Source organism: Acomys minous, assembly GCF_964271855.1.
Source record: "Acomys minous genome assembly, chromosome: 17".
Taxonomy (NCBI): Eukaryota; Metazoa; Chordata; class Mammalia; order Rodentia; family Muridae; genus Acomys; species Acomys minous.
Window position 1 is genome coordinate 7,995,302 of NC_140500.1, and position 13,063 is coordinate 8,008,364.

The 13,063-nt window shown below is 39.6% G+C and overlaps 2 protein-coding genes across 2 annotated transcripts in view; one reads left to right on the top strand and one right to left on the bottom strand.

Moving 5' to 3' along the window:
• Positions 1-2,409, top strand: part of LOC311588534 (solute carrier organic anion transporter family member 1A5-like) — a 41,788-nt gene extending 39,379 nt beyond the window's left edge. Inside the window, exon 15 of the mRNA XM_084766275.1 lies at positions 1,778-2,409. Coding sequence (XP_084622401.1) covers positions 1,778-1,991 — 214 coding nt within the window. The 3' untranslated portion in view covers positions 1,992-2,409. The remainder of the gene's footprint in view (positions 1-1,777) is intronic.
• The window catches only part of IAPP (islet amyloid polypeptide), a gene marked incomplete at its 5' end in the record, with an annotated part of 432,665 nt that overhangs the window by 343,508 nt on the left and 76,094 nt on the right, over positions 1-13,063 (bottom strand). The gene's annotated exons all lie outside the window — the stretch shown is intronic.

Here is a 13,063-nt window from a genome sequence, read left to right on the forward strand (position 1 = left end):
ATGTTTTTAATCAAGGTTTTATAACAGTGGCATGAAAATAAACTAAGATATTTGTTAATGTATTATCTATTTAGAAAAAATTAATGATATTTCTAGACTGCTATATCTTAAGTCTTAAGTATCTACACTTACACACTTCATTGAAACTTTCCTGTGTCGAAGGAGTCATGATCATTTTTTCTATTCTTTTTTGTTTGTTTTCATTTTTAAAATACTGAGCTGCTCTGTGTACAGTCCTAGCTATCCTGGAACTAACTTTGTAGACCAGACTGCCATGCTGGCCTTGAACTCACCGAGATATCTCTGCCTCCCAAATATTGGTTTTAAGGGTGTGCATCATTAAGCTGTGGCTCCATTTTCTCTATTCTTACATAGTTCAGGATTTCCTGTCTAAAAATGTTAACACCAACTCTGTGCTGGCTCTTCTCAGCTCAATTAATGTATTCAACATAGTCACCCACAGGCATGTTCACAGGCGGACATGATCCTCACAGGCCTTCACTACAATTTCTTTGTCAGGAGATGCTGGGTCATATGAGGTTGACAGCACAAGACTTCCCACCAAACTTCACTATAAGTATGTCGAGGACAGGAAGGAATATTTTCATAGTTATTAAGAAATGTGCATGTGTCAAAAATACACATTTTGCAAATACATGAAATCCAGAAAACTTAAGACACGTTTTTATCAAATTTAAGAACAGATTCTTATAACAGTATATAGGTTCTTCTAAGAAATGGTGGAAGGGAAATTTATCTAATTCATTTTAGGTAGCTTGTACTGTCCTCATGGTTAAACTAGACACGTTTCTCAAATGAAAGGAATAAATGACAAAAGAGATGGCTCAGAGTTTAAGAACATATATTGTCCTTCCTGAGGACATGAGTTCAATTCCAATAACCCACACTAGGAAGCTTACAACTTCCTATTACTCCAACTCCTATGCTGGAGTAATTTCCAGAACTCATGAACATATATATATGTTCAGAGGAAAAAAATATAAGAATAATCATAAGAGAAATTGATTATTATATATGCAAAGTTATGTGTGAAAATTATCAAATTTAGTCTACTAACATAGAACATGGCTAGCGGGACTTCCTTTAGGCATACAGGGATTGCAATGTCACAACCATCTGTTGGTATAACAGTATACAAATCCTGAGGAGACAACCACCTGAAAAGTGGCTTTATGATCTTTTATATATGTGGTCAAAATTTGAGCAAACCAAACAGAAAGAGGAGTTCCCTTAACTTGATTTAGGATGTTTTTTGTTTGTCTGTTTGTTTGTTTTGCTCAGCATTTCAGAGAACATATGATAATGGCAGGGGAGGCATGGTGACAGAGTGTGAGGTGATGGTACAGGAGGAACGGTAGCTAAGTTTGAGGAGGCTGGTTATACTGGTTGTTCTTTCTGGAAGAACTGAGTGCTTCCCACATTCATGGTGGGGATTTAATGTTATCCAAACCTTTCTGAAAACATCCTCATAGACACACTCATAGATATACTTCTATAATGATCCTAAATCCAGTCAGGATGACAATGGATATGAACCAAAAGAAACATGAATAAAATATATCTTAAAGTTTTATGGTAAAAAAAATTGACATTTTAACAGACAAAATTAGTAGAACAGAGTAGTAGATTGTATAAAATGCATGGGCATAATAATTGCTGGATATTTTCCTTCAAAGAAATAGAGGATCTGTAAGAATATACAAAACTAGCTTTCACTAAACATTAAGATTTAATACAGATTAGTTCTTTTCAATAGGCGCATTTACCTGGGGGTGCCTGCAGCACTAAGAGCATCAAGCTATCTCCCAGCATTCTTCATCCTAATACTTTTGAGGAAGATCCAACTCCCTGGGGAAATTAACTCTTCAGAAACTGGACTTGCAGAGATGAAGCTCACAGAGAAGGAAAGCATGGATGTGCACAGAAGTCCTGAGGTTGAGAATAACAGAGAACTGAAGACTAAACTGTAGTGAGTTTTCTATTGACCTGTCCAAGCCCCTGAACAGAATTTACATGTCACTAGCTTTGCATAATTAAAGATACTATAGGATCTATTTTTTTATGTATAAAGACATCAACAATTATTTTTACTCGTAATGAAATTATTTACTGATAGCATTTTTAGAACTTTGAGGTCTCACTGAAGATTTCTCTGGGAAGACTTCTTTGGAAACCTCTACACTGAACTTTAAAACTGCCTTCATTTTCAAGGAGAATTTGCTTGCTTCTCACTTAGCTTCAAATAGTTTAAAAAACTTTCCTGTTCCTGAAAATCTTCAGCCTCACCAAATTTATACTTCAATATTGGAGATAATTAGAGCTGAAAATGTTCATCCTTGTTAAGCCACATTAAAATAATTTATTTAAATTCATCCTTTCTACATGAAAGATGTCTCTGTGTGTCTTTAATGATTTAGGACTTGTTAACTCTCTTTTTTTATTCTAGGTCTTTGATGCTTCCAAGATTAGACTTCTCATTAATGTGCCATTTCTTGTTTTCAATCCCTCCTTAATTACTCATGTCACACATTTGATCATTTTGTTTTCAGCACAGATTTAATCAGGTTATTAAACATCATGTAGTAAAATAGTTTGATCTTTTTTTTCTAGCAGTTCAAAGCTGTCCATAGAACTTTATCTTAAAAGCAAGTCTTTAAGAAAGCCAGTCTCTTCAAAGGGCATTTGGAGAGATAGGGTTGTATCTCAGTGGTACAATACATGCTGAATGCAGGGGAAGCCTTGGATTAAGCCCCAATGTATAGCAAAATGCTGACAAAATAAAATAAAATAAAAAATAAAGTAAAATAAATCAAGGTTGGACACAGAATAATATGTTATCACCAGGCCACTTTCTCATATTCAGGAGGCATCTTAGGCCCAGTGTCATTGTATCCATGTGTCCTCAGAGTGCATGGCTATTAACTTTCAAAATCATCTTAGAGTAAAACCTTTCAAGAGGGGCCAGCTAGATGTCTCAGTGGAAACCAGTATTTGCCACCAAGCCTGACAAGCTGGGTTTGGTCCCTGGGACCAACATGGTAGAAGGAGAGAACCAACTCTAAAAGTTGTCCTAAGTTGGGTGCAGTAGCACATACATACTTGTAATCCCAGTTGGTTGAATAAAGGTTACTATGTAATTCAAATGCAGATTTCTATAGTACCCCACCCCATATCTGGTTGTAACCCTTGTTCTAAGAATCACCTGTCTCGGTGTTCTGTAAACACTACTCCCCTATTGTCCCCTAATATTCCAATAAAGCAGCTTATATTTAATCACTGAGCAATCCAATCAAAGGGCAGAGAATAGGGCTGGACTTCCTGCCCACCAAGAGAGGAAGAGTTAGAGGAGGAAGTAGGGGATTTGGCCACAGGCCGAGGTGCAGAAGATCAGAAGAAGATTCACATAGAATAAAGAAAGGACTAAAATACAAGTAACTTGAGGATTTTGGAAAAGACAGAATCAGGATAACATAGAGGGTTAAGAATAGACTTCAACTGCTCAAGATTGTGTGTAAAGCTCTATAAACAAATACAAGAGTATTAATATTTATATGATAGCCAGGGTAAGAAACACACTAAGAGAAACAAACATGGTTCTATAAAAATAACTTCATCACCCAGCACTCGGGAAGGCAGAGACAGAGAGATCTCTGTGAGTTAAAGGCCTGCCTGGTTTGCAAAGTGAGTCCAGGACAGTCAAGACTAGACAGAAAAACCCTGTCTGCAAAACAAAACAAAACAAAACAATAAGTTGCCATTTGCCCTCTACACAGATACTTAGTATACATGCCCCACCAGAAAAAAATATCAAGCAAATAAATAAATATATAATTAAAAAATAGTTTTTAAGAGTGACTTTTGCTGAAAAATTGGTCTCAATGAAATTCAAGGTAAGCATTAAAAACAAGATCAAGTTGTGGTTTGAATTAGAAATGTCTACCCTAGGCTCAGGCAATAGGATATTTGGTTTCCTGATGATAATGATGATTGGAGAAGATTTTGTGTGGGGGATGGGGTGGGGTAGGGGATGCATCTTTGATGGAGAAAGTACACCACTGGGCTGGTTTGTGAGTTAAGAGCATTACCTTACTTCCTGTTCACTCTCTGCTCTTTACTTTGATAGAAGATGTGAAATCTCAGCTTCCTGCATTAGTCGCCATGCCTGTGGCTTCCTGTTGTACCACCTCATCTTGAGGGACTTTAGTCTCCCTGGAATCCTAAGCCAAAATAAACACTTGTATAGGTGGCTTTGTTGTGTTTCATCATAGCAGTAAAAAGTAACTGAAACAGAAGCAATTCCATTTTGTGGCTGATAAAGAATGAAGAAATTTTAAGGGACAATGAGACTTTCTGTATGGACTGTATGCCTGGGCCATATGGATATTTGAGTACTGTTCATACCTGGCCCCGGCCTTCACCTGGGAATTGTGGGAGAGCTGGCTCTGGGGACATGAGTGCTAATCTTGCCCCTAGTCATCTGGGGGAAGAGTGGGTCCCTTACATCCCAGAAATTGTAGGTGAGCCAGCACAGGGGTTTCGGTATGGAGAACTGGCACTGCCACTCATCTTCAGTGTAGTGTCATGGATGAGAGAGAGAGATACTCCCCACCACCCTCATCCCTAACCACCTGCTGCAGATGAGAGACATGGCCCTGGGATTGTGGGAGCATGAGAGCTATCCGTATCCCTCACCAGCTGCAGCACTCTGGAGAACTGACCCTGAACTTCACTTGGGCACCACAATAGAGCTGATGATGATTTTGAGGGCATGGGATAGCCAGCCTGTTGGAGGATATTTGATCTCTGTGAACCATGAGATTGTGTTGTTTATTAGAAAAACCTGTTTTTAATTGAGGTGTTGCTGAACCCTTGCACACATGTTAAATCCAAGAGCTTTCTGCTTGAGCATTGTAAGCAGGATTAAATAAAGTTAACCCTACCTAGGTCAATAAGTAGAGAAAGTAACCAGTTGACAGGGAGTAAACATAGGAGGGGAAAAACCATCGAGAGTAAGAGAAAGTCAGGAAGAAGGAAGTAGAAGGGAGGAACATCCAGTCTGAGGGTTTTTTGAGATGGCATGGAGAGGAAGAACTTCATTTTTCTCCTGGGACATCAGCTGAGGGGAAAGGTGAGCTGGGTGCTTTCTCTGCCTCACTGAACTACCAGGCTTTCACCCTACCATCTGGCTCACAAGTCTTTATTGGTAAAATTGAACTATTGAGATTTTATTAAAAGCAACAATCCAGCATCTGACACTAGTCTTCATTAGTAAAATTGAACAATTGAGGTTTTTTTAAATTTGTTCACTTTAAATCCTAATTGTAGCCCCCTCCTTCATCATCTCCCAGTACCTACCTACCTCCTTCCCCTGGTCCACAGAAAGGGTAGCCCTCCTCCTCTAATGTCTAACATCAACCTATCAAGTCTCACCTGGACTGCCTGTATCCTCTTCATTTGTGACACAGAAAGGCTGTCCCAGCTGGGGCATCAGTGTCCATGTCATAAATAGTCCATACAACCCATATTTTGGGACCCCCTCAAGGAGACTGTGTTTCCTATCTACTATATCTGAGCAGAAGGTCTAGATCTTCACCATGCATGGTCCTTGGCTGATGCATCAGTCTCTGCAGCACAGCCCTCCTCCACCTGATTTGTTGGGTCCATTGGTCTCCTTGTGGATCTCCTGACCATTATAGGTCCTTCTCGTGCCCAACTCTTCCATTAGACTCCTGCGCTCCACCCCAAAGTTTGGCTGTGAGTCTCAGCATTTGCTTGGATGCCCTACTGGGTGGAGTGTTTCAGAGGACCTCTATGGTAGGCTCACTTTCTGTTCTTTCTCTTCAACTGCTTCTTGTGTCTATTCTAATTCTCCTTCTGAATGAGCATTAAGCATCCTCCCTAGGGTCCTCCTTGTTATTTAGTTTCTTTAGGTCTGTGTGTTGTAGTGTGGTTATCCTGTATTATTTGGCTAATATCCATTTATAAATGAGTATATACCTTGCATGTCTTTCTGGGTCTTAGTTACTTCACTCAGGATGATCATTTCTAGTTACAACAATTTGCCTTCAAATTTTATGATTTCCTTGTTTTTAATAGCTAAGTAGTATTGCATTGTGTAAACGTACCACGGTTTCTTTATCCATTCTTTGATTGAAGGACATGTAAATTGTTTCTAGATTCTGAATACTATACCTAGCAAAATTTTCAATCATCACATATAGAGAAAACAAGATATTACATGATGAAACCAAGTTTAAACAGTACCTAACCACAGATCCAGCCCTACAGAAGGTAGTAGAGGGAAAACTCCAATACAAGGAGGCTAACTATAACAAGGAAAACAGAGAAATTGAATAATCCCATATCTGCAAAACCAAAAGAAGGGAAACACACACTCTACCAACACAAACATTAAAAAACAGGAACTAACAACATCTCTCAACATCAATGGCTTCAACTCCCTAATAAAAAGACACAGGCTAACAGAGTAGATGTGAAAAAGGAGCCACCGTTCTGCTGCATACAAGAAACACACTTCAGCAATAAAGATAGCCATCACCTCAGAGTAAAGGGCTAAAAAAACCTGTTCCAAGAAAATGGACCCGAGAAAAAAGATGGAGTATCTTCCAGTATCTAATAAAATAAACATTCACCCAAAACTAATCAAAAGAAATGAGGAAGAACACTTAATACTCATCAAAGAAAAATTATACCAGTGTCAATGGAAGAAAATAACACTGAGACACTGTCAATAGAACAAAATGACAGCCTACAAACTAGTAAAAGATCTTCATCAACCCTATATCCAACAAAGGGCTAATATCCAAAATATATAAAGAACTCGATGAATTTAATATCACCAAACCAAATAATCCAACTGAAAATTGGACAGAAAACTAAATAGAGAAGTCTCAACAGAGGAATATCAAATGGCCAAGAGACACTTAAAAGAAATTCTCAATGTCTCTAGTCATCAGGGAAACTCAAATCAACTCCGAGATTCTATCTTACATCTATTACACACAGGATAACCCATATCTGGTTCATGGCTTCTCTTGTCATGGTGCTTACCAAGACCTGTGATCTCACCCCTGGACCTAACCTAGAGAGAATGTTTTCCTTGATCATAAGTTTGTCCCAAGTGCGTTTTTCTTCCTAGTGCAGTATATGTGCGTATGATGCACCAGAGCAGACTGACCTCCTTTCCTAACCTGTGCGGCCTGTGCTATTCTATTTTTGATTCTAAATTCAAACTTCCTATGAACTATCTCAACTTTTACTTCTTAAAAGTACTTGAATCAAATCAGGAATTGTGTAAACTCATCATGAGGAATTACAAGAGCATCAGTTCATCTCAACAGTATTATTTCATGAAAGTACGTCTTCGTTTTGATCTAAAGGACATTTGCCCCCAAATGGGCTAATACCCAGCAAGCAATCACATCAGACTATGGGATGTGAGGGTCTCCCCACACCCAGTCACATTGTGCCAGAAATATGAGGAATACAGAAATGACAAATATAGCAAGGCAAGTCAGCAGCAAGAATCGATCTGGAGATGGAGCTCCTTGGGCAGTGCCTCTCCAAAGTACACCCATAGCAGCCATGCAAAATGGTGGGCCTCCTCCAGCAAGCTCGCTTCCTCACGGCAGTTCTTCACTCATGGCATGAATGGAAATGGCAAAACTGAGCAAAGACATCAAATTTTACGTAGCTCATACATGCAAGACAGAGAAAATGTTTTATGAAATAATAATGGACAAATTGACACCATGTTTAATTAAGCTTGAATATGACAATTTGCAAACAATTCAGAACTAATTCAGAATAAATCAGCAAGAACAATAGATTACACATTTGAAAGACTTGAATGTTTACTGCTAACACTAAAATATAAGGGAAAGTGGAGAACCAAATTAAACCAGGACAACTCTATGAAAATAACTACTATAAGGAATCCATAGCCAGGCAGTAGTTAGCACCTATAATCTCAACACTTGGGAGGCAGAGGCAGGCATGTAAGTATTACAGTGACTGACACTTAAAAGCCACTTGCAAAAGGCAGGCTGAAGTTCAAAGGGAATGTCCTTTGTGATCTAAAAATAAATAACATACACCTTAAATTTATATATAAAGAGAAAGAGAATATCCACACATATTAAGGTATATTTAGTTTCAAATTTTCAACTAAAGATAATACTTTTTCTTTTGCCAAAAAAAAAAACCAAACCCCAAAACATTTTGCCATAAGAAAGATATAACCTACCAAAGCAAAACACACACACACACACACACACACACACACACACACACACACACACACACAGGCCCAGAATTAGGGTTGGAACAGAGTTTTGTTTTTATTGTTAAAAGAGAATAAAAACATCCAAGAAAAGATTATGGAGACAACTGGACAAGTGAAATATCTGAAGAAAAAGGGCAGAACATCAAGAGAAAACGTCCCAGGGAAAAAAGAGTAAATTGGCCAAGTGGTATCTCCCGCCTCCAGCTGAATGACCCAAAATCCCAGCTCGGAGCCCTGAGCTAGTGCTGGCACCCATGCCACCATCTTGCCTAAACAGCTGCCCCTTCCCTCAGGACATCCACCGGATGTGGGCCAGTGACTGGACAGTTCTGGTGTGTGCTTCCTATTTTCTTCCCACCATCAGGATGGCCTGCTCACAGAGGATTCCCAAATGCTTGTCTCTGCTGCCCCCTACAGGCATAAGTGACAAACGATCTTTATGCAGCCCCAATTCAATTAAATTCAATTACAAAATGAAAACTGGCTCTGGGGTTGGAACATGACTCTATCCTTCTCTAACCTATGGATGCTTGTTAAAGAAAAGTCAAAATTCTTTATCTTATGTCACAAGATCCACCTGGTATAGGACAAAGGGAAACAGAAAATAAGGGACTATTCTATTACCACAAAAATCATATCTTTTGTTTTTGCTTTTTTTTTTTTGTAGACTTTGATCTTTAAAACATCTACTTTATTTGGGATTCTTTAATGCTTCTACCACCATTCCTACTCACCTACCTTAGACAGTATAGAAACATCACATGCCCTCCCACAAGTCTGTTTCTAGAGGACAAACATCTTCACTCTTCATTGTCAAGATTCTGAAGACCCGTTGAACAGCAAACCAGAAACTCAGCAAAAATCGACTGCAATTGCAGCAGCTGGAACTTGGAAGCTCGAAGTGTTCTCTCGAGCATTTCTCTCTAGGAGTATCTTGAAGGCAAAGCAATGAACAGCAACGTGATGTGAAGAAACGCAAAAGTGGTAGATCTTTTCTATTTGGACTATTTATACTTTTCCACAGTCCATAAAGAATGTTTCGCAACTGGCAAAGACCACGTCCTGTCTCCCCTGCCCCCAGCCTGAGGCAGTTCCCTTTCTAGTGCACAAACATCATGCACCCTCCCACAAGTCTGTTTCTAGAGGACACACATTACTCGCCTTCACACAAGTGGGTTCACATCCCACATTTGTGATTAAAAAACAAAAACCTGTTTACGTCTACCACAGATTTTCATTTGGCTCTCTAAAACATTTCTTAAAGTATAAGCAGTGTCTCAAAATGTATAAGATGATTCTGCGTATATAAACTTTATATTGTGATATAGTCATCATGCACAGTACTAATTCTAGAAATACGCAACAATTTGTCCATATGAATTGCAGAAATTTTAACTGCAGTGGAAAATTACCCCATGCCTCTTCTGCTGCCAGGTTCTGCACAAACAATGGACATCATTGGGTTGACTGCTGTTGTAAGGCCCTCTTTTTTAGCCATCCTGGGAATGTGACCCAGGCAAGCTTGGAAAAAATGACACAGAAAGAGTTGAAGGCCTTATAAGAGGAATGTTTCATGGGGATGAGCAATGGCGTGGTGTGAAGAGCATGGGGCTGAGCAATGGCTTGGTGTGAAGAGCATGGGGATGAGCAATGGCTTGGTGTGAAGAGCATGGGGCTGAGCAATGGCTTGGTGTGAAGAGCATGGGGATGAGCAATGGCTTGGTGTGAAGAGCATGGGGCTGAGCAATGGCTTGGTGTGAAGAGCATGGGGTTGAGCAATGGCGTGGTGTGAAGAGCATGGGGATGAGCAATGGCTTGGTGTGAAGAGCATGGGTGCATTTTCTTCAAGATCTGATTTGATCCCATTCTCCACATCAAGGGTCTCACAAACACCTGTGAGGCCAGCCTTGGGTGATCTGATGCCTCTGGCCTCCCAGGCACCGGTGCTAACATGCAAATGCCTAGTGTCTGGTGCTCTATAGATGAAGAAGAAACTGAGTCCATTATTCCTTGTTTTTTCATATCTAAATGACTGCAAAAAGGAGGAGACTCTGTCCCCTTAGTGATGACATGCTGGGCCATTCCTAGAATGGCTAATTTGGGTGGAAAAGTACTAGTGTTCATTAGTGTCTGAATAAGCACCTTCTTTTTGTTGTGTGTGTTTTTAGAATCCAGTATAAAGCATTTATAGTGCTGTATATCTACAATAACTTTCACAAGTTTGCCACAAAGCCCACACTACAGGAGGCACAGAAAGTAGCAGATAAACTTGTGTCACTATGCTTATTTTTCAGCCTTAATTCTTGGTCACCTTACTTTTTATTTATCAGATATGTAGAGATGCCATTAATTAAAGCATCCATGTAGAAATTATGACAAATTCTGTTACACAAACATCAGGTCCTCTTGTGCACTGATGTCAGTGATAAATCTTTGAACAAAAAGTGTATAGTTCAAAGCAGACATAGTTTAAAATATTCCCGGCCTTAAAAAGAAATAACGGGCCTGGCAACATGGCCTAATGGTTAATAACACTTGCTTTTCTCGCAGAGGACCCAGTCTAGGTTTTCAGTGCCCATGTTAGTGACTCTCAACTATCGGCATCTTCAGCTCCAGGGATCCAACTTCCCCTTCTGTACTTGAGTGCACACACAGAGATTCATAAATATTCATAAAATTCATAAATAATCATAAAAACAATATGAAAAGCACTCACGTTCCATGAACAAAATGTCAGTCCCATTTTGTTCCCACCTCCAGGAAGGGGTGTCCTGCTTATCCAGGGTTTTGATCTGGTGGTTTTGACATCCAGTTCTGGTGATTCAGGCCACAGCTGCAGCTGCAATAAAAACCAACTAAAAGCTCCTGTTTCACACTCCCTGCTGGTGAATCTAAATACAAAACAGAGAGGTGCTTTAGGATAAGCCAGGAAAGCAGGACTGATTCATCCTCAGTGATGCACGAAATGCCCCGTGTATCTGGCCTGTGTGGCTGATGTACTTGGCGGTTCCCATGTCTCCCAAATGCCATGCTAGAATGTCCTATTTCAAAGGACAGAACCATTGAAAGAGAATGTAGTATCATAATTTTCAATCTGAAAAATAAAAGGATTTGATGGCAATATATAAAACAAAGGCCACCTCAGAAGGAATAAGGCTGATCCACTTTGTACCTTGGCAACTGAACATTGTTCTCAGACATGCCCTGGGACCTCAGATGAGAACTCTCTGAGGTAGTTCTGGGGAAGGTTTAGAGCCAGCCCAATAGTTTGGGTTTGCTGCTTCTGTCTTGTAAGTCAAAGGAAAATATGTGACCAGGTCACACCTGCACATGTACCAGATCCTGTCTATCTTTGATGTGTCTGACTGGCTAATGCATGGGCAGCAAGATGTGTCAATGGATGTCAAGGAATATGCTGTGTTTGAAAGATGTCTTATGACATCTTAAAATGACATATGGAACCTGAGGAACTCATAGCAAAATTCTGCCTTTGTGGGAAGCCTTTATGTAAATTCTCCACAAAACACTCTTATCTCTTGGTTCTCACCTAAAGTCATGGGAGGACTAACAAGTGGCACAGTTAGTCCGTAAGCCTTAGGTAGCCTGATGACATAATGGCGCCTGAGGGCACCACAAATGATGGGTCTGACAGAAGCTTCTGTGTCATCGACACCCATCAGACTTTTCTTGTCCTCTTTTGCTCTGCTTGGGTGTTTCAGGCTACCACCCATCACAATTATGACTGATATATTCACCCAGCTATGGTGATAGGATGTCCGCCCAGGGGCCACCTTTTAAACAATATTTGATGTTTAAATTCTGAATCCAAAAGAAAATCAATGTGTCTGAAAGGACAAATATCCAATATCATTTATTTTCACAACACAAACTGTGAGAGCCAACAGGCAGAATTCTTCTATGTAATTGTGGGACAATTATCAGAGTTTGAAATAAAATCTATCGAGGTGTTGAACAAAAGCAAAAAAAAAAAATTTAAGGAAATGGAAAATTGAACAAAACCAAAACTAAACAAGTAGATTAAAATAAGCTCTGTGACTATTGCTTTTAACAAATACAATTTCTATTAAAAATAATTTTTATTCTTTTGTGTATGACTAAATGTGTGTGTGTGTGTGTGTGTGTGTGTGTGTGTGTGTGTGTGTAGGGGTACATGCTCTGTGTTTGCATGTGTGCAGGATAGAGTTTCAGATTGATGTCTTCCTATGACACTGTCCACTTTAGTTTCTGGAATTGGATTTCTCACAGAACCTGGAGCTCACTGGTTATAAACTGGACTGGCTGGCCAGTGAACTCTTGGGATCCACTTGTCTCCATCCAGTCCGACTGCAGCAGGAGGCATTTACCATTTTCTGATCATGTTAGGCTATTTTGTCAATGCTGACCCTCTAAAATCAGGTTTGCACACTTGCATCCCAAATACTTTACCTATTAAGCATTCTTATTTAATAGCTTATCTTTTAAGCATACATATTTTAGAGTAATAGCCATGCTAAGAGTTGTCTATAGAATCTGTAATATATTGGGGTGTTAGTGTTTTATTGTTGGGAGGAGACACCATGACTACTGCAACTCTTACAAAGAAAAACATTGAATTGTGTCTGACTTCAGTTAAGAGGTTTAGTCCGCTGTCATCATGGAGGGGAACATGGCAACATGTAGGCAGACATTGCTCTGGAGAAGGAGCAGAGAGTTCTATATCTGATCATCAGGCAGCAG